Source organism: Culex quinquefasciatus, chromosome 1 (assembly GCF_015732765.1).
Source record: "Culex quinquefasciatus strain JHB chromosome 1, VPISU_Cqui_1.0_pri_paternal, whole genome shotgun sequence".
NCBI lineage: Eukaryota > Metazoa > Arthropoda > Insecta > Diptera > Culicidae > Culex > Culex quinquefasciatus.
In genome coordinates, this window is record NC_051861.1 from 5440466 (window position 1) to 5467444 (window position 26979).

At 41.5% G+C, this 26979-nt stretch overlaps 3 protein-coding genes across 4 annotated transcripts; 1 reads left to right on the top strand and 2 right to left on the bottom strand.

The window, feature by feature from the left end:
* Nucleotides 1-32: 32 nt before the first annotated feature.
* Nucleotides 33-9721, bottom strand: LOC6040906 (DNA polymerase epsilon catalytic subunit 1). Its single transcript, XM_001850182.2, is given in 6 exon segments — nt 33-568; nt 636-2119; nt 2122-3957; nt 6941-9332; nt 9392-9515; nt 9574-9721. Coding segments are annotated over 6 exon segments (6369 nt in total). The 5' UTR covers nt 9627-9721; the 3' UTR covers nt 33-88.
* Nucleotides 9722-9921: 200 nt separating this feature from the next.
* On the top strand, nt 9922-12193 carry LOC6040907 (DNA polymerase epsilon subunit 2). The gene is made up of 2 exons (XM_038249370.1): nt 9922-10051; nt 10649-12193. The coding sequence occupies exons 1-2, from the start codon at nt 9981-9983 to the stop codon at nt 12138-12140; spliced, it is 1563 nt and encodes a 520-aa protein (XP_038105298.1). The 5' UTR covers nt 9922-9980; the 3' UTR covers nt 12141-12193.
* Nucleotides 12194-16080: 3887 nt separating this feature from the next.
* LOC6040909 (egl nine homolog 1) lies at nt 16081-26887 on the bottom strand. 2 transcript variants are annotated; one of them, XM_038266910.1, is made up of 6 exons: nt 25950-26887; nt 25083-25823; nt 23947-24066; nt 23791-23871; nt 16993-17132; nt 16081-16920 (listed from the first exon to the last, which is right to left on the bottom strand). In XM_038266910.1, exons 1-6 carry the CDS (start codon nt 26412-26414, stop codon nt 16707-16709), a joined length of 1761 nt encoding a protein of 586 aa, XP_038122838.1. In that variant the 5' UTR covers nt 26415-26887; the 3' UTR covers nt 16081-16706. The 2 variants fall into 2 exon arrangements, with proteins under 2 accessions (XP_038122838.1, XP_038122837.1); XM_038266909.1 differs by having other exon boundaries at nt 25083-25826; nt 25950-26886.
* Nucleotides 26888-26979: the final 92 nt, after the last annotated feature.

Below are 26979 nucleotides of genomic sequence, written 5' to 3' on the forward strand. Positions count from 1 at the left end.
ATTTCGATTGAAAGAAATGTCCCTTTTTTGACTTTTTGTTTAACAGAAAGGTGAGTAAAGTTTATTTTATTTCTAAAAGAGTTAATGTTTAATTGGTCTTCAGCACGTGCTCGATCGTCTCCTTGAGCAGCGGCATCCGGTGGTCGTCGGCCACCGTCAGGAACGTGCCGAGCAGCCGACGTAGCTCGCCGGCCGAAATCAGATTTTCAAAAGCACCGGCGCACGGACAAAACTGCGCAATGTTTTCCCGCTTGATCTGGCGACACCGGTTGCAGCGCAGGTCCTGCAGCGTGTACGACATCATCTTCCGCTGGACCACATCCAGCAGGCGCATCTCGATGTCCACGTTGTCGTAGTCGACGTTGCACTGAGCGCACAGCCAAACCGGCAACCCGTCCTTGAGCGCCCGGTGGTTGTCCTTGCACAGGTCCAGATCGCGGCAGTGGTTGCACGCCTTGCAGATGACCTCGGCCAGCACGTACGAACGCAGCGGGTCCTTCCAGACGGCCTTGTCGCTAAAGTCACCGATGCCAACGAGAAGGAGCATGTTGCGGCGCAGGGTTGTCAGCTGAAATTAGGACAAGAAACGCTACATTATGATGCTCTCAGTAATTTACAAACTATCAAGAAGCTACCTCTTCATCGATTTCCTTGTTGACCGCGAGGACCTTGCAAAGGGCCTTGATGAACTCGAGCGCCGGGCCCTCCTTGCCGCGGCCGTAGTTTTTGTGCATCTTTTGCACCATATCGTACGCCACGTGCGACAGCTTCTTGATCGTTTTCTGGGCCGCCACGCCGTCCGCGAGCGACTCCAGATATTTGATCAGGAACTGCTCAAAGTAAACGCGACAGTTGCCCTCCTCCGGCAGCTGCTCCGCAATGTTCCAGCTCATTTCGAGCGAAAGTTCCTCGGGTTCGTCCGCCTGCGGCACATCCTCGTCGTTGCCCGTTTGCGGATTGCCGCGGATTCCGCCAAAGTTCGACGAGTCGATCCAAAGCAGAAACTCCCAGGACTGCTGGTAGGATAGCGATACGCTATGGAACAGTTCCTTGTTGCGGATGCTCTGCACGACGTAGTCCGTGTACGCGATGGCGTCCATCACGGCCTTCTTTCCCGTGTTGATCACGATTCGGTTGAAGTCTGCGTAGATGATCTCCGCTTTGAGTCGCTGGAACTCGGCGATGATCTGGAGGAAGAGCTTTCGCATCAGCGTGTTCAGCGCACGTCGCAGCGCCGGATCGTACAGCAGAGCTTTGGACGAACGGACCCAGCGGTAAAAGTGAATGATCTGGAAGTCGGAGAAGATGTTCCGGTTGATGGAGACCTCGCGGAGCCACCCGTTCACCATGGATCGCATCACGCGGAACGCCTGCGAGCAGAGCGCCGTCTCGTCGTAACTTGGAAGCGTCTGAACGCCGCCCTGGTTGCTGATCATGTCGTCCAGCGACGCCTGGGGAATTACGTCAAAGGTGATCGCCGAGGAAGCGCCCTCCATCTCCTGAACTTTGCCTGCTTGCAGCAGCGCCGACACTGCTAAACTTTCAATGCTCAACTCGACGCAGACCGTGCCGTAGAAGCCCGAGCGATTCTGCACGACCGAGATGTTGTCCTCGAACTCGGCCAGCAGCCGACTGTCGTCCGCTTCGCGACCTCCCAGATCCGGCCGGGAGCTCGGTGACCACCACAAGATAAAGTTGCTCTTTAGCAGGTGTCGCGCGTAGAACAGGTCAGCTCCGAAGAGGACCGTATCGGCGGGCATGTTCCCAATCGGAAGCTGGAAGTACCGGCACTGGTCCAGCATCATTTCGACCACGTGGTTCAGGTTCAGGAAGTGCCGAACCATGGACCGAGCGCCATGCCGCTGCCACTCCAGCCCAGACAGCAACGAAGCGTCGTCCGCGATATGAATCTGCGTTTCCGGAAACTCCAAACAAACCGGAATCAGCTGGTTCAACTTCTGCAGCCCAAGTGCCGTTTGGACGCAAAGAATCGTTGGACCACGCTTCGTCCTTGTAGGCCGACAACAGTCCCCAATCATCTCACGTCTCTCCCTCGAAGGAACGCTGTGCTGATACAGGAAGATCTTCCTCAGATTCCCTCCATCCCGCAGATATTGCGGTCCTCAAAGCTGCGAATCTCCAGCTGCTGGATGTTGAACGAGTCCAGATCCTTGGTGGACAGCGAGGCCAAAGCGCGCGCCTCCGAACGCTGCACGGCACAGTAACAACCCAACTCCATGATGGCCCGAAACTCGAGCGTCATCTGAGTCTCGTAAATGCCCTCGATGTCCGGCGTGGCCAAGTCAGCCAACATCCCCAGTCGATTATCCCGAAAGACCTGCTCGGGAACCACGTACTGATACAAGTGACACACCGGTCGTGCCCTCGGCAGAATCCGGTGCACTTTCTTCCACATTGACCCTTCCTCCGGCGGTGCCGGCGTACGTTGGTTCACATAAAAGATCCTCGGAATGAGCAACCTAATCTTGTGCAACTCCTCGCCGACCATCGCCCAAATCGTAAAGTGGCCCATTTCGTCGGTCGCGATGACCTGAATCACCTGCCAGGGTTGCTCGATCAGCGATCGCTGGGTCTTCCTCAAAAAACCGCCGAGCGTGGCCACCGGCCGCATCGTGCCGGACGAAGATGCCAGCTGCGATTCCTCATCATCCCTGCGGGATCGTTTCGAGCTCGGATCGCGGTGTTTGCTGCGCTGCGCCAACAGCCACTTCCACTTCTTCTTGTGGAACCTGAGCCACTCCTGCAGTTCGGCGCGAGTCGTTCCGGGTGGAGGTGGCGCCCCAAGAGCCTCCTTCCAAGTTTTGGCCGCTGCCTCCTGGCTGGGTTGTGGCTCTTCGCTCGAAGGAACCCTGCGACGCTTCGAGTTGACGATCGGCAGTCCCACACTCGGCGAGCGTGGACCCCGTCCGAGATCTTCAATGTCCGCCATCGCGGGTTTCTCCTTGGCCACAAACATCTCGCTGATGCGGCGCTGCTTCAGCGTGTCGTTCTTCTCGAGCATCTTTTTGTGCAGCCAATCCGGGTGTTGAACGCGCGGCACTGGATTGTTCAATCCCTGCAGCGCCGCCGGAATCGTGATGATCTTCTGGATGGTTCCTCCCAACCGCTCGATGTAGTACTGCCAATCGAGCACGTCCCGAATGTCCGCGTCGCCCATCGTATTGTCCTTGAGCCACCGACGCAGATAATGCCGCCTCACGCTCGGTTCCGACTGGAAGATCGCCAACGGAATTGCCCGCTCGGTAACCGGGGCCCCGTCCGGCTTCCTCGAAATTATAAACTTACAAGCCAACCCCGCATCCTTCACCATCTGATCACCCAAAAACTCCGCCAGTCGTTTCGCCGTCGAGATCGACGTCGACTTTTGCGCGCCGTAATCCTCCAACTTGCGCGACATCGACCGGTTCTCGCTGATCAGCTCAAACAGCTCGCTGTCCGGCATGTTGTGGCCCTTGCTGTACAGCACGTCCAGCCAGTAGTCGGCGATCTTCGCCACCGAGGCGTAACACTGCTCCAGCGTCGACCCCTGCAGGAACGCCTCGAACACCGAACTCTGGAAGATCTTGATCAGCTGCAGCTCTCCGCGGCGCTTCACCTCGAATCCCTTCAACTCGGCCAGTGAGCCGTCAAAGTTGAACACGGCGTAGCGTTTCTTCAGCTTTTTGCCTTCCTCCTTGGCCGCCGGCAGGACCATCGCCAGGTAGGGGCCGTCCACCTCGAAGAAGATCGAGTTCTCCGGTTGGATGGAGTACTCCGCGGGGGAACCGTCCTTGTAGGGTTTCTCGAGCACGTGGTACTGTTCGTTGGTAAAGTGGTCCTTGACCATGGTGTTTAGGACGGCGTTCGGATACGACACGTTCAGCTTGCCCTTTTTCGGGTGCTGTGTGAGGACGGTGAACTCTTGCGGGAAGGAGGCTGGCAGGATGCACCAGATACCTGGGAATGAGAATTAGAATTGAGCTTTTTGGTTTGTTCATCAGACTCGATCGAAGTTAGTTTATGTCACTCGGCAGTCAAGGAGGGAGCAAAAAAATTATTACAAGCTTAGGATTCAACATTTTTATGAAAAAAAGTGTTTTAAAATGTATTTTACACGCGCCCAGTTGCTTTCCAATCATTAGTTTTCAAAATATCGAGGTAGGGGAAATAAACCCATTTTAAGCCTAATAAGCGGTCGTGTTTGAATGATGCTGGATAATCTGGAGTGTTCCTTGAAATGGACTGAAACCAAGTACACCAACGAGTAGAGCGACTTTTTGTGGACATTTCTGTTTATTTTCACTTTTACTAAAAGTTATTCTTTTCGTTTAACAAGCATTTGAAAAAAATATTTCCAAAATGTATTCTAATCAAACGAATGCATTGGGCCACGCCCATTTTCCTATTTTCAGCTTAGTTTTTTTTTACTTCCAGCGCTCTTTTGGGTCTGCTTAGTGCTGTCAAAATTGAAGAAATTTTAAGCGAACACTCACAAAAAACGCATTCATAAAGAAAATTTCCTGGCATCACTGGCTCACTCCTAGAGCGTCCAATTTCCCGTCCCGGGAAAAAAAATTCCCGGGAATTCCCGGGATTTCCCGAAAAAAAATATTTCCCGTTTCCCGGAAAAATTGTAATATTCCCGGGAATTTCCGAAATTTAAGCAAAAGTACACAGTTCCTATACTTTTTGGGACCATTTTTTTAAATGCTCAGAGAAAAATAAATGAAGATGATTTTGTTCAATTAAATTTATTTTATAGCTCATGTACAATTAATCAGATTATCAGACACTTTGATATCGGATAATATTAATTCTTGAAGCTACGGGAAAATTAAGTAAGCTTTTTCAAGAATATTTGGAGTTATTTCATAAAAAATATATTAAATTGAGAATTTTGACGTTTTTGTTTACCATGATCTAATGAGTTGAAAATCAAATTGGTATCTTAACATTTTTAAAATAGTTTTGTGCAAGAAGAATTATTTCAATTCGTTAAATACCTGGTATACAAGAAATTACAATATGTAGTAAAAGAAAAATATAGCATTGGTGTAACAATGGGTGTAAGAAGGTTAAATATCAAAACATGTAAGACTGATTGTGACATGATGTTAATTCCAAATATTTGAAAACATTGAGTTGTTTGAAGTAAAACAAACAAGAGAAGTTTGATTTTTGATTTGCCATTTTGTCCAAGAACTGAAATCATATGACTTTTTTTAGAAATGTTATTTGTCATGAAAAACAAAATTTCTGTATGTGTTTTTTTTTTTCAACTTATTGTATCAAACCACGCTCTCTTTTACTGGTCACAGAGGCAAGAAAATAATTTGTATGATTGTGGAGTATGGATTCATTTTAGGGGAAATTCTCGTAGGTTTCGCAGGTTAAGCACTCGCACCTATCTCCATCCAATTTGCTATTTTTTCTATTTAAACACTAGTTTTGCAAAACTTTTAAAAGTAACATGCTTGCTCACTTCTTATTGAGCTATTTATCACTCCATTTCAGTTGAAATCGCCTTCAATGAGTTGTAATTGAACGTCAAAGTGCTGACCTGCCAACACGGAATTAGAGGCTGTTCCACTACTCGCTGTCATTACCCTGATAAAAAAAATAAATGACATTATTTTTTGATTTATTTATTTACTATTGGAGCTTATAAAATAAGAAAAAAAAATAAAATTTTCTTGCAGTTTTTACATGCGGTTAAGCTGTTAATTGATCTTCATACTTGTTTTTGCCTTTCAGTCGCTGTTCTAAACAACTTAGTTGCAGCAGAGCCAAGATCAAAACAATTTTCAATAAATTTAAATTCCCCGGGAATTCGCTGCTGGCGTGTTGGGTGGCCACCCTTTGTTTTCTATTTGCCTTCGCTTATCGCTCGGTTTTCTTCAGCCTTCGATTAGAATGGGTAGTCAAAAGTCAAACGTCAAAAGACTTTGCGCGCTTGTTTTTTGATGGCGCTTGCTAATTACTTACATGTTTCGAGATTATTTTTCAAGTGAGTGACTAACTAATGTGCAAAAGAACATGTTACCGAAAGCTGGGGGCAGTTTTGCATCGAAAGCGCCGTGAAAAAGTAAGCGAAAGAGAAAAGTTGATTTTGGCGATATTCTTTAAGCGTTTGAGGGTTTCTCACGTGTGTCACTGTGTGTGGCGACATAAACTTTTAAAAAAATATTGCAACGACCTAATTATATAAAAAATGAAATGTTTGCAACTTAAAAATAGTTACATATTTCAAAGATAAAAAAATATAAAAAATGTAACATAAATTTAAAAAAATGACAAAATGTTACAAAAAATAAGTTAAAAAATGAAAATATTTTTTAAATTTTAATTAAATTTAAAAAAAACATAAAAGAAATTAATTCTAAAACAACTTCAATAGAAATAATTGCAAATTTTCTGTCAAGTTTAAACCACAAAAAAAAACTAATAATAAAAAAAACGAAAATCTATTTAATTTTGAGAATTATAATATTCAAATTAAAACAAAAATTCCAAAATTTATGTCAAAATGTCAAAAATTTAAATGTTACGGGATGATTTTTGTTTAAGAATTTTTAAATTAATTTTAAATTCATAACTTAAAACAATGCATTGTTTTGGGTTTTTTTTTCTAAAATAAAATTAAAAAAATATTTATTTTTTATTTTTTGTTATGCCTCCAGTTTTTCAGAAATTGTTTTGATCTTTAAGAATTTTAAAATTGAGAACACCCAAAAATGCTTAACAAAAATCCAAGCGACAAGCCCCACTGCCTTGTGTTTACCGCAGAGAGTATTCTGCGAATGGACCACATTTCACAGAATCTACAATGGAGATGGGACGCGTGGACATACCGTACCAAACGCTTCAACTTCATCATTGTTGTTGTATTGTATAAAACTCACGACAAGTGACAACAAACCGCAAACCGCGCTCAACTCACCATCCGTGTCCAGCTCCAGCGGCCGCCCAACGCGCTCGATAATCTCCCTCGCCTTCGTAATGATGTTCGCCCCCGTCAAGCACACTATCCCCGCCATCGACATGCTGTGCCAGCGGGCACCCTTCCGCATCACGTACCCGTAGAACGAGTTCAGAATACACTTGTGCGCCAGCTGCAGCGAATCGTACAGCACCTCGCGCCCTTTCGCGGCCTTGATCTCCCCGGCATCGCCACTCTTGAGCGCCGCCGAAACGGACGCCTTGGCGACCTTCGTCAGCGCTTTGTACTCGTAGCGACGGTCGCGGAACGCCCGCACCGTGTCCACGTAGAAGCTGTTCTCCTTTTGGCAGATGGTGGAGGTGCGCGTTTCCAGCTTGGTGATTTTGGTCTTTTTGTACGCCTTGCGGCAGTAATCGCTGAGGCGTTTCTTCTCGTAGTTGGCCTGGTCCTCTTTGGAGAGTTCGTGGAAGGCGCGGGGCGGTCCGCCGGGGAAGAGTGGGGGGAACTTTTCCGTTTCGAGTTGTTGTTGGATGCGCTGGAACTCGTTGCGGGTCGCCGGGAGCATTTCTCCGCGCCACATCCACTCCATGTCGCGTTTGCAGCGGGCGTCCGGCTTGTTGAAGTCGCACGCGGCGCAGTCGGTTTCGGAGATCATGGACGAGGGTTGGAGGCGGTTCGTGAGGATGATGTTGGGGTACATGGCGCCGACGTCCAGATGGTAGATGACGGGCTGTTCGATGCGGGTCGGGGTGTCGTGGAGTTGCTGGAGAGCGGCCTTGATTTGTTCGGTGACTTCTTCCAGGTTGGTGACCTGATCGAGGGGGACGCCCTCTTCGGTGACGATGGCGTGTTCGAGGACTTTGGCGACGTTGCCTTGGAGTTGCTTGAGCATGCCTTGATCAAGGCGGAAGCGGGTGGCAATGTCCGCGCGGAAGACTCCGGATTCCAGCGCTTCGACGTGACCTCCGACGTACGTTTCCATGTCCAGGACGTGGCCGTCGGGGGTTAGTTTGTTCAGCTCGGAGACTTGTTTGTTCGGGTAGACGATGTTGACGTGGAAGGCCTCCTTCATGAGGAGTGATTCGCAGAGGGTTCCGGAACCTTTGCGCAGGATTTCGTCCGGTTCCATCGGGATGATGGTGGCTAAGGCGAAAATGAACGGGTGGACGTACTTCATGTAGAGATAGTAGGTGGCAACGGCGTCCGAGACGGAGTAATTGGACAGGACTTGGGGCTGCTCAACGGCCATTCGACACATGTCCTCGGGTTCGAGTTCGACCGGGTCGTACCGGAGTTTGCTCTTGGCGACGGCTTTCAAACCTTGCGATCCCACCGGGAGATACGAGTCACGTTTGACCCAGCACAGGCAATCCATGTGCATGGCCGGACGACAAAGATAATTCCCATCGCGAGCGTTCGTCTTGGAGAAGCCAATCTCTCGCTTCATGTCCAGATCGTATACTGCCGCACGGGTCTCCACGAACGGCCAATCGAAAAAGTCTCCGTTGTAGGTTACAAAGATGTGCGGCTTCACGTCCAGGATGTGATCGAAGAATCGCTGAATCAGGCCCATCTCATTCGGCTCGTTGAACACTATAAACTGTCCCTCGAACTCCGGCTTGGGCGTGTACTCAAAGTCCTCCACGTCGGCGCTGATGATCTCCCGGTTCGTGATCAAATACCCCTGACCATCGATCATGTACGAGATCATCATGATCTGATCGGTTTGCGCGTCCGGGAACTTCAGCGGCAACTTTGTGGTTTCGATATCGAACGCCAGCACGACCGGCTCCGGCCGGTCCAAAATATCCGGCCGCGGCGTAACAACCGGCGGTTCATCACCCCCTCGACACCGCATCGTGTACCACAACCCGCAGAAGATGTTCAAATCGATCGACACCCGCACGTGGTACGGAACGTCGTGCTCCCGCATGTCCATGATGCTCTCGTAAAAGTCCTGATTCTGACCACCGGCCACCGCCGAACCTTCCCCCTCCTCGCCACCCACCGCCAGCGAACTGCTCAACATCTGCATGTAGTACGTGTTGGCCTTGTCCCGTTCCTTGTTCTTCCTCACCGCCGCCGCCAGATCCTTCCTGACCTTCTGCATCTGGCCCGTGTTAGCGAACGTCAGCTTGAGCAGATTCTGCTTCAACCCGCTCAAATGATTCGGCAGGTCCAGATCCTCCTTCTGGACGTGCTCGCAGCGCAGCAGCTGGCCGGAGTACTTTTTCGCCAGAAACTTTGCCACCTCCAGGGCGTGACCCTCGCGCGTGATCAACAGCAGGTACGGCGCAAACACCACCGTCATCTTGTACCGCGTTCCGTCCATCTGCAGAAAGTACAGATCGAGCGCGGCCACCAGCCGCCGGTCCTGGTTCAGGATTTCGGTCTGCAACGAAAAACCCCAAATCAGGACTGTTCCTTTCTACGTAGAGCGAGACAACTCACCGAGTGCATGTTGACCAGGTAGCCGGTCCGCTCCTGGGTGTCCTTAACCCGCTCGAACCCATACTTCAAGTCGATTTTATCGTTCTCCTTCGACTGGCGATAGCCGATTTCGTTCGTGTCGTCCCTGTCGAAGAACGTCCAATTAATTCCACTAAACTTCACAACCCCCCGCCGCAACTCACCCATCGGTTCGCTCCGCGATGTACTTTCCCGTGTTTTGAACCTGCTTGGCCATCGGAAAACGGCTAGGAAACTTCCGGCGCAAAGCTTCACCTGCGCGCAGCAGCGCAGAACAAACAAACGAGTTTGGGAGAGTTTTGACGTTGGTTCGAGCAGTTTTTGGCGCGCATCCGCGGTGACTGCTCGAAAACGGGATTTGTTTTGATTCTGCGGGGTAGGTGTGGAGTTGGTTGCTCTCCAAGGGGGGGATTCGAGCAGTTGAGGGAACCTGTTCGATGTCTGTTTTGGGTGGCGCGAGGGAAGAAAAAGTGCGCGCGAAATGCGGTTGACGTTTTGTTGTTTTGAAGAGTGTTTGGTTTGTTTGAAGATTGAGTTTGGTTTTGAAAATTTGGATGATAATTGGTGAAAAATGAGCGAAATACCTAAAATGAAGGCGCAAATTGTGTCCCGGTTCAACATAAGTGGTTATCAGATAAGAAGGTAAGAATTGCAAATTCAAAAAGCTAATAAGTCATTTTAACCATTTTTCTGTAATTAATTTACAGTAAAAACCCATTAGACAATGTCATGTTGTATGTAAGGTAATCGTAGTCAATCTAATTAATTTAATTTGTAAGTTGTTGTTTTATTGGATACGATAACTCGGTACATAGTTTAACTAACAAGTTATGGTACAAAATAAAACAAAATATTAAATTAATTAGATTGACTACGATTGTCTTACATACAAGACTAAGAACTTGTACTTATTGTAGGTGACTAAACATAGGCTAATCTTGCTTTTTGGAATAACTAGAAGTGTACATATTTGCTTCTGCTCTCAATTTTAAGATTGTTTAAATATTAGTAATTGTAATTTTATTTGGCTACGATATTCTGTTAATTTAATTTTTATTTAATATTTTCTGAGTATTTTTAGAAAGAAAACTAACATTTTGTCTTAAGCTATTCAAACAAAAAAACAACCAAATTTTTATTAGAGAAGAGAACCACGCCTTGTCTTGTAGACTGTTTGGCTTCGAAAGACGAAACCTCTATGACGCTCGATCTCCTGACATTATTCAACGCTTCTTCCAGCGATGCCAGCATCTTCCTGGCCCAGTACATCGCACCGATGCCGGACGCAGAGCGCAAACGCTGGCTGACCAGCATCACCGGTCACGTACAGGGTCAGGGTCTAGACCTGCCTGTGGTTGAGAAGCGCCACATCGAGCTGGCCATCAAGGAGGCGAGCAACACCGGCCTCGAGGACAACGAGTCGGTGTTTTCCGTAATTAACGCGTTCGACGTGCCCAAGTTCCGGTACTGCGAGGAAAAGCGCAAGTTCCTACCCGTTAGTGGTGGCCCCAAGCGGGATCTGCTGCCGGGGCCAGACATGAAGGCCGAGTACATCCGCGATCGGTACATGATGCTGTGGCAAAAGACCAGTCGGCACGAGATGTTTAACGCGAGCAAGGACGGCATGGTGGGCAATTCGGTGAAGAGGTTGACGCTACGCAAGATTGAAACGTTGCTGGCGACCTCCAAGATGAACGAGGTTGTTATTCTGGGGCTGTTGACGCAGTTGACCGAGGGCAAGTTCTACCTGGAAGATCCCACCGGGGTGGTTCCGATCGATCTCAGCGAAACGGTCTTCTCGTCCGGGTTGTTCTGCGAAGGTTGCTTCGTGCTGGCCTGTGGCAAGTTTCGCGACGGAACGCTCAAAGTTGAGGAGATGGGCTTTCCCGTGTCCGAGCTGGCCTCCAGCAGTCGGGCCTACTTCGGAACGATGAACACCTGGGGTGGACGTTCGCGAACCCTGCTGAAAGCGTCCCGCAATCTAACGGAACTCGAAAAGACCAACCGCGAGGACAGCATCGTCTTCCTCTCAGACTGCTGGCTAGACAACCCCGTCGTCCTGGACAAGCTCAAGCTGCTCCTGCAAGGTTACAACGAATTCCCCCCGATCGCGATCGTCCTCATGGGCCCGTTCTCCAAAATTACCGAAGATCCGTACTCCCTCAAAGGTCGCTTCGCCGCCCTCGGAGAAATCCTCGCCGGCTGCGAAGGCCTCAAAATGCAAACCGAAATTGTCCTCGTCCCGTCCTGCGACGACCCCACGGCGGCCAACATCCTACCCAGACCACCCCTGCCAGACTGCCTCGTCACAGAACTTAAAAAGCGCTACCCCCGAATCACCCTGGCCACCAACCCGTGCCGGCTCCAGTACTGCACCCAGCAGATCGTCGTCTTCCGGATGGACCTGGTCACGAAGCTGTGCCGCAACACGATCCACTTTCCCAAAAGCGGTCAACTCGAGGATCACTTTGCGCGGACGCTCATCAGCCAGGGCACGCTGGCGCCGCTGCATCCGATTGCGCTTCCGGTGCACTGGAACTTCGATGCGGCACTGTCGCTCTATCCGCTGCCGGATTTGATCGTGGTTGGGGACCCGAGCCAGGGCTTTCAGGTCACCGAGCAGGAGTGTACCGTGCTGAATACGGGATCGTTTCCGAAGAGCAAGTTTGCCTTTAAGGTTTACATTCCGTCGTCGCGGACCGTAGAGGACTCGCAGATTCCGGATGATTGATTGTATGATTGTTTGTATGGTAACAATAAATTATTTAATTTTTTTTTGTGAAATTGTGGTCTTTTTTAATCTTGTGTGTTATTTATTTAGAGTACAAGACTCAAATGCGTTGCATTATTTGCCGTTGGGGTCGCAAAACATAAATTTGATGAAAAAGCTAAAAAAATGCAAAAAAAAAATGATTATCTGAAGTTCCATACAAACCATCTGATAATCGAACTTCGAATAATCGATTCTGGTATTATTGAGAGAGTATAAAAATCGTAAGAAGAAATTAGTTTTATTTAAAATTAAGAATACCCTGAATGCTTTTTTTTAAATCCATGAAAATTTTTACATTTCAGTTAAATGTATGGATTTTAATCTTGAAACTTGATCTTTAGCAAACTATTATTTATTATTTGAATTAAACTTTGTGAGTACTTTTACAATGACCATAGAAGACCTTTTGCATCATTAGTTTGTCCATACATGTCTGCAAACTTTTTTGGCAGCTGCCCATACAGAAAGGCCATTAAAATATTAAAAAATCAATATCAAGAGAATTTCTGATCAATTTGTGTCTTGGGCAAAAGCTTGGGATTTCCTTGAAAAATCGTTACTTAATCCACCTTAAGGTGGTTGGTGCCTTCCTCACATTCATGTTGTATTTACAAATTAATTTAAGAATTTTTTTTTATTATTATTTTTAATTTAATTTTATTATTTTTTTTATAATTCTTGTTTTTACCAGAACACCAATTTTTGATTCTTTTTTAACCAACTCACCTAAAAAAAGGAGAGGGGGGGGGGTCTGTAATTGAATATAAAAGTGCTGATATGCCAACATTAGGTGCACGATGGAATTACATGCTGTCCCCCTAGTCCTAGTAAACAATGTCTCATGAGTTGTATATTTCAGTAAAAAGTTCGTGTTAATCTTTGTCGAGACAAAATGATGTATAGAGTTATCTAAGCCCGACCTCACACACACTAGCGCACCATTTGTTTTGCTGGCGGTACAAAATTTAACCTCAATCTTTTTCCTGTACGTATACGCAATACATGCGCACGTAGATAACTCTATTCAGCAACATAATTAGTACAGACTTTTTCCAGAAGAGACGCAGACACTGCTTAAGCAATATTGCTTAAGCATATATTGGCAATATTGGCAACCGGGCGATACGCATGCTGCGCGACTCTCGCGCGTATGAAAAAAGAACCGGCATTTGAGATTAGGCAAACATCACCCTTTTTTGTAGCTATTAACAAAACTTTTTCTTGGCATAAGTTTAAAAGTACTTCACTAAACAGAATAAAATTTAATAGGGCCTTAGTGGACCCCAAAACGAACAGAATAAGGCGGATCCGGCCAAAACCGGTTTAGGGACCATCCATAAACCACGTGGACCCTTTGGGGGTATGGCGATTGTCTACGCTCCAAACAAAAAGTTTTTTGTATAGACAATTGTCCACGAAGGGGGTTGAGATTTCCAAAAAAGTGTCCACGTGGTTTGTGGATGGTCCCTTTAGCCAGTTCTGAGATAATCATGTGGAAAAAAATCATGTCCACACACATCCCCGCAGACATTTGTTCAGAATTTGATTCTGAGTCGATAAGTATACGTGAAGGTATATCTAGGCGTCGTATTTAAGAAGTTCATTTTTCGAGTGATTTTATAGCCTTGCCTCATTGAGGTGAGAAAGGCAAAAAGGTACACTCTAAAAAAATAGCTTTAACTTTTGCAACACAATATCTAGCATTTTTTAAGTCGAAGAAATAAAGAGATTGTAAGAAGTTACAGTAAAAAAACTGAGTAGAAAATTTTGAAGAGGAGTTCGATACATTCAAAAGAAATAACTATAGGGGAGAGTGGGGAGACTTGATCCCCTTTTTTTGTATCGCACATAGCTCTGTCAATTTTTCACAAAACTGTGAACTTTTTGCATGAATTGAAAGCTTAAACATTCAACTATGTTTGGCTGATAAGGGTATTTCACCAGATAAACTCTTCGAATCATGCTAAGCGTTTCAAAAAAATATTTTAAACCGGCATTTTCAAAATGTTGGGGGTAATTTGATCCCCCTTTCAACATTTTGAAGAAATTTTAAGCACAATGTTTCTTATTCATCCAAACTTTTAATTTTCTATAAGGTATGTACAGCAATTTCACATTAAACCTGTACGTTTGTGTTCAAAATATAACAAGTTTAGCATGCAAAATATTCAAAAACTTAAAATTTTCTTTTTTCGACCAAAAATGAGCATGTTTACAAAAGCTGGTAATTTTTGTTTACAAAACTTAAAAAAAAATGTTTCAAACTGCAGTAAGTTATGTACAACTATACTAAAGGAATCTATGCACGAAAACCCAGCCCAATTATTTAATCTTGAGGCTGATTCCAGTGACTGTAAAAATGCAGTGATCAAGTCTCCCTAAACGCACTTTTTTAAACAATTGATTGTAAAAATAGTATGACGATAAATTTAACGTCAAATGCGTAAGGGTTTTGGAGTTGATATGTTTATAAAACAATTCATGTATAATTTTTTTTTTTGAATAATTTTTGAGTGTTTTCAATACTTATCAAAACAAAGAAAAAAGATCTCTTAGAAGTTTTTTGCAGCACTTTTTAGAAATATGTGTGTAACTCAATCTAAACATTTTTTAATTTTTTTTCTTTGTTTTCTACAATAAATTTTAGTCAATTCCGCACAACTTTCTAGAACAAAGCTAATTGTTTTACCCACATGCTGACGAGATACAGGCTTGGGATCAAGTGTCCCCGGGGATCAAGTCTCCCCACTCTCTTCTAAAGTAGAGAAGAATAAACATAATTTAGTTACGTGGAAAAAATAGTGTAATATTAAAGAAATAAATGTTTGGAATTCTCTACAAAGGATTAGGCTCTTCTCTCACTCTCACTGTCAATTTAAAAAATAATAATCTGGTTATAAATAAATAGGCACCATGTTCGGGAGCGTTCTTTTATTACATAACGAAACGTGGTTTATAAATGGTCCCTAAATGTAAAAAATATAGTATCAGATTCAGAAATTCTAAAATTTAAATTAAAAAAAAAAACAAAAAAATACAAAAAAAAGTCCAAAATGTCATCAATTCTTAAATTCTGGATTAAATTTTCAAAAGGTTAACCCATGACTCATCGGTTGTTTAGAAAATTTACTCTAGAATTATTTAATTCATAAATTTTTAAATGCCGATAATTTTGCAACAACTATTTTGAACTAAAGAAAAACTGGTTTGGAGCAATTTTGAAGTCATATTTTAGATTAGAGATTCAAATAATTTAATTTTTTTTTGGCACATTGAATTTAGAATTTTTAGTTTTTTGAATTTCTTAATTTAAAGTTTTTGAAACTTTACAACTTTGACATTCCGATTTTTTTCAATTCTGATTGTTTTAATTTTCAATGTTCAAAGCGTGTGCAAAAATGGTAAGAAATTGTCTGATTCGGCAGGCCATACAAAAAGGCTGCTAAAAAAATTGTATCATGAGAACGGTATTCTTGTCGATTTGGTGTCTTTGGAAAAGTTGTAGCTATGTTTTAGATTTATTTTTCAAATAAAAAAAAATGATGTTCCTTATTTTTTTTTTCAAATGCTAGGGATTTCCTAGAAAATCTGACAAATTCTATTTCCCTATTTCTTTTTAAATTTTTAAATAAAAAATTTTGACTTCTCGATTTTACAAATTTTTGAAATGATTAGAAATTTTAACATTTTTGTTTGACTGACATTCTAGTAAAGGAAAACTTTTCATTAAACTTTGTAAATATAGAATTGTTCAAAATGTATTATCAGGAACTTCTACAAATTATTTTTAAAATTTTTAAGATATAAATGCTTAAAAATAATAGATATTAATACTAATAACCCCAAGCACCAACAAAGGGATTTCACTTTTCTCAACAATCGAATCGAAACACAAAGATCACTTTGCAATAAGTATTCATTTTTATTGAAACTTTCCAAACTCAACCCTGCAACTCTCGTCTCTACCCGCTATTTGCTGGTACTTTCCAGCATTCCTTCACTTACTTCAATTAAATATATTTATTTTTGTTAAATTTCTTACGATATAATAACTAACGCTGAGCACAATCCGAATTAGTTTTTGTTTTACTCTAAAAATGTTAGGGACCGAAAAATTAAATGTTAAAAGAGTATATATGGCTAACTATCGGCTTTGATAGGTTGTTTTATTACGATCGTTTTGCTCGCACTGCTTTTATTTGTTAATATTCAGTATGTAGCGAGAAAATAACAAAAAAGTTTTAAATATTTTACCGTTACAATGCTCGCGTAGATGTGGAAACTGTTTGCAACAGTTTCGCGCTTACAAACTAATATTTGACTAACTTTTCAAGTTTTATTAGTTCTTGTTCTATTTACAACAAGTCGGACAACAGAGAGAAAAATAGAAGAAAAAATATACAAATTTAGTAACAGGTTGTTGCTTTTGGTTTGCATCGAACCGCCCTCCCCTCACTATTGTTCTCAGATGCAATATCACATTTACGTTGGTTTTTTTTTTACTGTGTATGTGTTTCCCCTCCTTCAGGCACTGAACCTGCTTTCGCAGTCCCGCTGGTAGCGCAGCCGGGCCGATTCGCGCTCTTCCGCGTCCAGGTACCACAGCGTGATGGCGTACCGCGTCCGGTGGGCGGGTTGCACCTCGTGTGGGTTCCGCCGGTCCGACCAGAAGAACAAAATCCGGTCAAAGGCGGGCTCGATGTCCGCGACGCGGTCGTTGCAGCCCTCGGGGAAAATTCTGCGAAAAATTATTGGTTTTTAGTACGGAGGTTCGCGTCCTGGGTGAACTCTGACGCTATACGCTACTCACCGCAAGAGACCGCCACTCTGCTGCACGTCCCAGTTGAGATTTAGATAGTAGATTGCGGTGATGCAGCGGCCGTCCCGGTTGGGATTGTCCACGTGCTTGACGTAGTGCGACCCGGACCCCGGATAGCACGCAACCATGGCCTGTGAAAGGAAGAAAGAAAGAATTTAAACTAGAGACATCTTTTGGCGAGTAGCGAATTAATTATCACACACCCAGCAATCGTTCGACCTTGGTCCTGATCCGCGTCATTCCCACCGCTCAGAATGGGGAACACGCCAATATTTACCTTTCCCCGGTGATGTGAGGTGAGGAATAAAGCGAACCAACACACAAAAGCAGCACGATTTGCGCCAATCTCGTGTGTTGGTACTAATTTTTGGCGTACGTGACTGACCGGCTGACGGGCGAGTGAGGCTCGCGAAAGCGCGAGGGAAAGAAGAGCAGTAAAAAGGAAGGCGCAGCTGTAGGTAAAACCTCCTGCGCTCGTTCTGCACACAAATCCGCAACAAGTCTTGCCCCGCGGCGTCGCGATGTTGGGTTGGGATTATCTTTTGTGGGCAGTTTCTCAATGGAAGATATGGGAATGTTGTTTATTTATATATTGTTCGTTGTTCAAGTTCGGTGAAGGCTTTGGTTTGCCAACATTGACTCATTCAATTGTTTGCCCTGCTAATCTTAAATGATTTTCAAATTTTAAACCCTTTTTTGGGTTAAAACAATATTTAAAAAAATAAAAAAAATATTTCAAGGAATTGAAATTAACATACCAAATTGGTTCCGGAGCAGAAAAATTTGTTTAACAGTCAGTGTTAATACGGTTCATACCAGTTGAAAATTACAATTTTTTTTTTTAATTAAATACTTATTTATTAAAATTCATTATTTTATCATTTTTTAATTTTGTAATACTAATTTGCGAGTGCTTAACCTGTCAAATATACAAGAATTTTCCCTAATTAGCCGAGACTATGCATTATTTTTTGCTGAGCAAACAGTTTTTTCATGATTTCGGCAGAATTTTGCCGAAGTAAAGAGAGAGTAAAACATTTTTTTCAGCATTGATTTTTTAATGTGAAATTTTAATTTTTTCAATTCGATAATTATTTTAAAGGGGAGCGTTCATTGATAACTTGACGCGGTTTTGAAAGCAGGGTTACGCTCCATAATAAATGTTAATTTAATAATTAAATAACATAATAATTTAAAAGTTAAATAATGAAATAATTAAATAAATAAATAATTTGACAATTTCCTGATTTAATCATTTCATAATTACATAATTTAATAATTTAATAACTTGATAATTCAATAATTTAAAATGTTAATAATTTAATAATTTAAAAATTTAATAATTTGATAATTTAATAATAAAATAGAAAATTAAATAATTTAATAATTTAGTAATTTAATAAATTAATATTTTACTAATTTAATAATTTAATCATTTAATAATTTAATAATTTAATAATTAAATAATTTAATAATTCAATAATTTAATAATTTAATAATTAAATAATTAAATAATTTAATAATTTAATAATTAAATAATTAAATAATTAAATAATTAAATAATTCAATAATTAAATAATTTACTAATTTAATAGTTTAATAATTTGATAGTTTAATAATTTAATAATTTAATAATTAAATAATTTACTAATTTAATAGTTTAATCATTTAATAGTTTAATAATTTAATAATTTAATAATTTAATAATTTAATAATTTAATAATTTAATAATTTAATAATTTAATAATTTAATAATTTAATAATTTAATAATTTAAAAATTTAATAATTTAACAATTTAATAATTTAATAATTTAAAAATTTAATAATTTAAAAATTTAATAATTTAATAATTTAATAATTTAATTATTTAATAATTTAATAATTTAATAATTTAATAATTTAATAATTTAATAATTTAAAAATTTAAAAATTTAATTATTAAAAAATTTAATAATTTAATAATTTAATAATTTAATAATTTAATAATTTAATAATTTAATAATTTAATAATTTAATAATTTAATAATTTAATAATTTAACAATTTAATAATTTAATAATTTAATAATTTAATAAATAAATAATTTCATAATTTAATAATTTAATAATTAAATAATTAAAAAATTTAATAATTTAATAATTTAATAATTTAATAATTTAATAATTTAATAATTTAATAATTTAATAATTTAATAATTTAATAATTTAATAATTTAATAATTTAATAATTTAATAATTTAATAATTTAATGATTTAATAATTTAATAATTTAATAATTTAATAATTTAATAATTTAATAATTTAATAACTAAATAATTTAATAATTTAATAATTTACAAATTTAATAATTTAATAATTTAATAATTTAATAAATTAATAATTTCATAATTTAATAATTTAATAATTCCATAATTAAATAATTTAATAATTTAATAATTTAACAATTTAATAATTCAACAATTTAATAATTTAATTATTAAATAATTTAATAATTTAACAATTTAATAATTTAATAATTTAATAATTTAATTATTAAATAATTTAATAATTTAACAATTTAATAATTAAATTATTTATTATTGCGGGCGTTAATAATAAGAGTTCACGCGCGGTGGTACGACCGCAAGATAATGGTCGCATGACAACCGCAGAACAAATTTCTGGCAGTTGTCAAAGGTTGCCTTGAGTTTTCAGCTGACTTTTTGGAAAATAATCAAAACAAACCAAGTTGACAGCCAAATCAATGCAGATTTTCAGTTCAATTTGCTGATTTTTACACTGCGGTAGTTAGGCGGCAATAATCTCCTGTCATTCACAGCGATGGAGAAACGTGATTTTATCTCGCAATAAGCAATAATAATTTAATAATTTAAAAATTTAAAATTTTAAAAATTTAATAATTTAAGAATTTAATAAGGCTTTCTAGGCCCATTGAAAAAAATATAATTTAACCCAAAAATGACAAAATCCTCGTCACAGTGTCCTGATGCAAACAATGATCTGGCAGTAGCTGTCACAGCCCTGCGAAGTATGTTGGTTGACATATCGGTTGGTCAGTCAAAAAAAACCAGCTAGAAGTCGCCTGACAAAAAACTTTTGCTAGAAAGAGATAGGAGATCTGATGCAAACAAACGTCCAGCTGCCATGTAAACATACTTTGAGTGTGTTAGTAAATTTTTGACTAGAAAGCCTTATTGGGTCCTAAAATAAAGCTTAGATTGCTGATATAATAATTTACAGCGATAAACCTTATTTTTCTGAGTACAATGACCCTTTGTACGACCACAAAGAGTTGAAAATGGATTTTTAAATCAATTTGGAAAAATTAACCTCACGGTCCTTCTTGACAGAAAAGTCCCTACCTGACAGCTCGTTGCAAGGGGACCATAGTTGATCCATCGAAAAAATGTTGTCGTGTCAATATTTTTTTTGCATCAAAATTTAAAAAAATATGATCAGAAATTGTTTTTAATCGTGTGTTATACCGTTGTACATAAAAATTAACATAGGGCTTTAGTACCCAATTATTTAATAATTTAATAATTTAATAATTTAATATTTTTCGTAATTTAAAAATTTCATGTGTTTTTTTTTATTTAGTAAGTAATTTAATTATTTTACAAAAAAAGTAAAAAAAAAAGGTCAAAAAATTAAATTAAAGACCGCGATTTCAACGTTTTAATTAATAAAAACTTTTTTGCTCACAAAAATATAATTTTCGTCAATACTTTGAAGTTATGGAAACTTATTATTGTAAAACAACTGGACAGATGTATAATTCATTATACACATGTCCAGTTGTTTCACAATAATAAGTTTCCATAACTTCAAAGTTTGGACGAAAATTATATTTTTTGTGAGAAAAAAGTTTTTGCGGTACTGTAATTTCAAAATATTTTTAAACGAGCCCCATCTTTAAGCCAATTATGCAGAATGCAGAAAAAGGCATTTTAGATTGTTTTGAGTTGATTAGCCTTCTGTTTCCATTAAAATTTTTCAATTTTATGAAAAAAATATTTTTTGCCTACAGATTTAGAACAAATTTAGAAAGGGGGCGACATAAGCTTTGAAAAATATTTGCAATGGCCTTATAAGTCTTATCTTTTCTTATATATATAAAAAAATTCGACGGGTTTGTTCGAACTCGAATCAGTTCAATACGGAGCGTCGGATCGAGGTGCTCTTTGTTGCGTCGGGTTCATATAAGTCCAAGGAAGGTTCTTACGCCAAAAAGTTACAATCGATTCCGGAAAATCTGCCGATTGTATGGGAAAAGTTACGTATAATAAAATTTTGATCATAGGAGGCTGAATAAGCAAAAGACCTTAAAACGTCAACAAACGAAAAAAAAATGGCAGAGCGAAGTTTGACGGGTAAGGCTTGTAATTTTAAGAGGTTAAAGTTTCCCAAATAAAATTAAAAAAAAAACAAGAACAATGTACAATTGCATAATTTTATGACTTTATTATAATGAATCTTAAAATTGTATAATTGATTAGACCTTTGAATTTTTGGACCACATATCTGTAACAGTTAGAAAACACAAAAACTTTGCGTTACGTTTGCGTCAAAATTATAGTTTCTCGTATTTTTGTCTGTGACCGTGACCACCTTCGGCGGATATGACTCACGTTATCGATTATTGTTTTCATTCCTTTCACCGCAAAACTCAATCTTTCGTACCAATCAAAAACCATTTCTTTAAATTACCCGTTAATAAACGTTCTTATCACAGCTCAGCAGTCGGGTCCCGCGTAGCCACTCTGTCTGATTCCCGCCAGCCGCCGCGGTTCCGATCCGACGCGGATGATTGGCTGATGCGTGAGAAATGGCAGCTTTGCAGTTTGATTTCTGCCATTTAGATTATCACGCGGGTGTCTGGCTCTTTTGCAATTTTTATTGCACAATCAATTCTGCTCAAGTTAAAAGTATTTTTATGATGGGTAGAATTCCGGTTAGGTTTTGCCAAGTTTGGTTGAACGTGCAACGCCGTTAATCGTTTGACAGTTTGGCGACACGCTGAAAATAAACTAGTCAAACCGGCAAACCATCCAAAACGTGACATGCCGTTCGCGCGGTGCAAATGTTTACACCGCTCTGCTTTACGACTCATGTCCAGAAATAGTACCAATGTTGTCTAAGAAAACAAACCGGCATTGTTGGTTCTTCCATTCAAGCTTCTCTGATATCTGTGCTAATTTCCGCAGAATCGGGAGGCCGGAACGCGCATTCTGCACTACGTGACTACTGTTGCGTCGTCGTCGTACAAATCCCCCCCATCCCAGAAGAGACTTCAATATCCAAGTGGCGAAAGGTTTACGTCCGAATTGAAGGTCTAGCAAAGATGATAAGAAAATCGAATGAAAATAAAAAGGAGAGCAAGCGGCGAGTGAGCACGTGCTACTTGGGCAAACAGTAGGCGGTTGTGGGCCCGGTGCGCAGAAAAGAGTTCAAAAATAGAGAGAAGAGAATCAACCAAGCAGGCGTTGACCTCTTCCTGTATGCTTTGATTCGCGCGCACAACCAGTCTTCCATGATGCGACCTGGGTGACGTGAGCGCGACTTCCGTAAAAAAAGGTAAGTAAACAAATGCAGAAAGAAAGAAACGCAAAAAGACATCAAAAGCCAGTAAGAAAAGATGATGATTGGATGGGGTTGGGATTTGGGATCACCTCTCTAATTCGTTGACCTTGTCAAGTTCAACGCCACCTCTTGTGTCGATATTCTTGACGATGCTAACAACATTTTGAACAAGTGGCGTCAAGTAATTAGTCACTTGAAATGCTCTGTTATCTCGTCACTTTTTAATACCTTGAATCTACTTTTCTAGTGGAAATCCTCTTTTCAAATTCTTTGTGCCATAATTCACCGCATATCTCAATTAACGTGCAAGCTGTCAACACCTTCACATTCTCTACTTTGGCGCCGTTAAACGAATATTTTTACCGAAAATCACGCAAGTCTGGCCACGGTACAAGCGCTCACGTAAGCAAAGGGGTGTTCATCAAAGCAGGCGAGAGACCTTCCATAACCTACCGCAACACGTGCCGTGGAACACGCGATCGTTACCGCCGCCTACTGCTGTGTTTATCGACGTCGTTATTCTGCACTTTTCGTTGTGGTAACGAGTTTCAAGAACTCAAACCCCCAAGAGCAAGCTGCTCCGGAACATCACGTAGGCCCCTCAACCGGGAGTAAAGATAAACTTTGCATGACAAACGATGACATCTCCTCCTTGAGGAACGCGTGTTTTTGTTTGGTTTGTTTATTTGACCATCTGTGGAACTGCAGTTTCGTGGAAAGCTGTGAAGTCACGTCCGAAACGTGAGAGTGGGTGCGAAATTCCCGCGAACTGCAAATGCGACTAATTTTTAACGTTGACAAAAACTGGAGAGACCCAAGGGGATGGAAACTCTTATAGCTATATTTATTATTTTTACCAGTATATCAAAATATTTGTTAGTATACTTATTATTTCCTTTACATATCGCCAGTATACTTACCAATATACTGAGAGTATCTTAATATACTAACAGTTTATTGTTTTTCGGTTAGTATACTAACAAGAATACTGGAATATCGTTAGTATACTTAGTATTCCTAAGTAATATTAGAGTTTCCAGCCCCTTGGAGAGACCCAAATTATTGCAATTTTGGTGGTAGGCCCTTGATTGACGCATTCTGCATTTGACATTACGCTACCTTATTGTTGACCAACATTGATCTGCGATACGGCCTACTTTGATCTTCCCACCAAAACTTGAGGTTTAATTTAAGTTGTCAAACTTACCCTCGTTCGTTCCCGGATGTTGTACTGTCCCAGCTTGCCGTTGTTTTTCATTCGCTTGCAATTTGTGATAACTGCATCCACCTATTTTGATCGTTGAAAAAACGAAATCAAAATTAGTCAACACATTAGCATTCTAACGAGTGATCTAACACATACCCGATTAATCAAGTAGCCGATGTTGCTGCATCCGGGCTCCTTTCCCTCGATCCAGGTGATTTTGTCTCCCCGGATGTGACGCAGGTTCTTGCGGCCCCGGTTGGACACTAGTTGACCATCCTGCGAGAAAAGAAACAAAACAAACCATCAAGACCACCTAGTTTTTGATTAAGCAGAAATCTCTTATCAGGAGAGTAATTAGTTTTTAGTATGCATCGAAGCGTGAAATTGGCGTACACACGATCAAGGGGAACTGAGAAAAGTGCATTCCTGGACAGAAAAAGCAGGCGTGCCGGCTGCGGCGCAACAGCTGCCACCGATAAGATAAGGGACACGGCCTGCGAAAGCCCAGAACCGCTTTGAACCGTTTTATAAAAGGATTAATGAGTTGGGCTTGAGTTTCCTAAGTGTTTTTAAATCAATAAATAATGAATTTAAATAAGTTAAAAAAATATATAACGCTACTTTTTACTATCATAAGAACAGATAAGAGCCCGTAAACAGGTTTCCAGTTATTGTTATTTTTATCTTTAAATTACATTCAATTTATCCTAAGCCAAGCTTGGTCTCTCAGCTGTCAAAAACAGTCTGGAAACGATGCCTTTAATTCCCATTACCAATGAGATTCCAGACTGTTAACGAATATTCTTTGCGGTTAACTTTACGCAGTAGGCCTGGCCCATTGTTTATGAACAGGACAAAGTAAGGCGGAAATTTCAGCGGTCAAAAAGAAGAAAAAAAAAAATCTTATTTTAAACAATAAAAAAATCATCGAATCATATTTCTTCCAACTAACTCTAACTCAGAAATTCCCGTTAAAGTCAAACTAGTACACTCAACCCCCGGTGGTTGGTCACTTTTTCGTTTGACACTTTTTTAGTTTGTACCCCGTTGGTTGGTCAAAGTCAAACTAAAAAGTGACGAACTGTCACTTTTTACACGGCGCTCACGCACACTACCAAAATAAACGTTTAGTAGTGTGTGTGAACTCTGTGTAAAAGGGGTGTCAAACTAAAAAGTGACCCCGTTCGTTTGACAACAGTTGGTGTCAAACCATCGGGGTTTGAGTGTAATGGAAATTGTGTCCGGAATCGTATCCAAACGGGTTCGTTCAATATTTTTTTCTGTATATTTACCCGAAATACACCGGACGAGTACATGCCGGTCACCTCTTGGAGCACTTTAACCCCCCGGTCCTGGCCCAGAAAGTTATCCAGTACACACACGCCGTACTCGTTCATATCCCGGATCAGATTCCGGCAGGCCTCGTCCAAACTTTCCTGCTCCAAATCTGCCAGCTCCGCGTCCTGACTAACCGGCCCACTACCGGCCGTCGTCCCAATCCCTCCCAACCCCAACAGATTGTCAATCTTGGCGTTCAACAGCGCACTAACACTTTCGTCCGTACTAACGACACTGCCCACACCGTTACTATTGTTACTACTGCCGGTTCCGATCAGCTTGAGCTGTTGCTGCTGCAGCGTCGCTGCCATGGCCGTTTGCGTAAGCTGCATGTCTGTGTCCTCGTCTAGCACGATCACGGATCCCGCCGTTCCGTTGTTGTTACCACCTAGCACACTTCCGTCGTCCCCGTCGCACACTCCGCTATCGAACCCGAGCAGGTTGTTGTTGTCGACACTGTCCAAAAAGTTCAAATTGTTTATGTTGTTCAGAAAGTTGTTCTCGTTCAAGATGTGATCCACGTCGATCTGGTCAAGCTCGAGCAGCTCCTGGACCTCCGCGAGTGAATCGGCCGCGAACAGTTTCGATACTGCGCTCTCGTTCAGCAGCAGCTCGTCCTCTACGTCTACGATCGCAGACGACGACGGCTGAACCGTCGCAGACGAAGTCGACGCTGGTGACTGTTGCTGCTGGTTCTGCTGTGAATGCAATGTACAAGAGAGAGAAAAGCAGGGTGGGTTAGTTGGAAGTAGTCCCGCACTGCATGTCTCAAGCGCCGAGTTCATTCCGATCGAACCCACCGCGCCAATGTTTTCGCTCACCATCATCGCGCTGGTATTGGTGGAGTGTACTCCGTTTGTTGACAAAATTTCTGCACGTACGCCACTCGCAGCTGGCTGGGCTAAAGCAGAAGCACCGCCAAAGTCGACCCGTCCTGCTCCCCCGTATGACGTCGTCGCTTCCCCGCCTTGTCCTCCAGCACCGACCTGTGCGATTTGTGTCTGTTGATAAAATCCCTGGCTTTGCGACTGCTCACTGGAGTACACCGCAGGTAGTTGCTGCGACGCCAGCTGGTGAATCGAACGGCACTCCAGTCTGTGTTTCTTCCAATCCAGTCTTTGATGAGCCTCGCTGCAGTAGTAAGCGACCTGGCACCTGCTGCACCTCCGGAGACCCGGAGGACCAACGAAACATATTCTACACTGGTGCTGGAATTGACGCATTTGCTCAATCGATCCGTGTTCCACCGCGTCCTGCAGGTAGCTCGTAAACCGATTGTCACTCATCGCTTCACGCTCAGTTCCTTCACGCAACAAGAGCAGCACTTGTTTGCCTTATCACCAGATGATTCTACGTTTGGCATCTCCACCGAGACCACGACATTCCTTTGACCTGCCCCTACACACCTACTCTTCTTCACACCGTGCCACTTCTTTTTTCGCAACAACAATACGACGATCCCAACCCGAAATCTCCCCACTAATTTTCACTTTTCGCTAGAGCTGGTTTCGCTACTTGTTCCATTTTTAGCAGGTACCAGGCCCGAGTTTCGTCACCCTTTCTTTTTCTCGGCGCCACCACTTCGGCCTCGCGGTCACGAGGATGACCCCGCGGGGGTTGCTCACTGGGTCACTGTTTCGGTCGTGATAATGGGTTTGTATCGGGTCTTATTTTCCTTTTACTGCTGCTGATAGTCTACTTGTCTGACAGATCCTGGTCGGTCGGGCTGAATGCACTTGAAAATATTGGCCCTCTGACGTTTGTGCTGAATTTGAGGTAGGCTCGAACTGGTATTGGTGAGAGCGCTGTCGTCTGTCCTTTGCTGCTTGAATGTGCCTTTGGTGCTCGAAT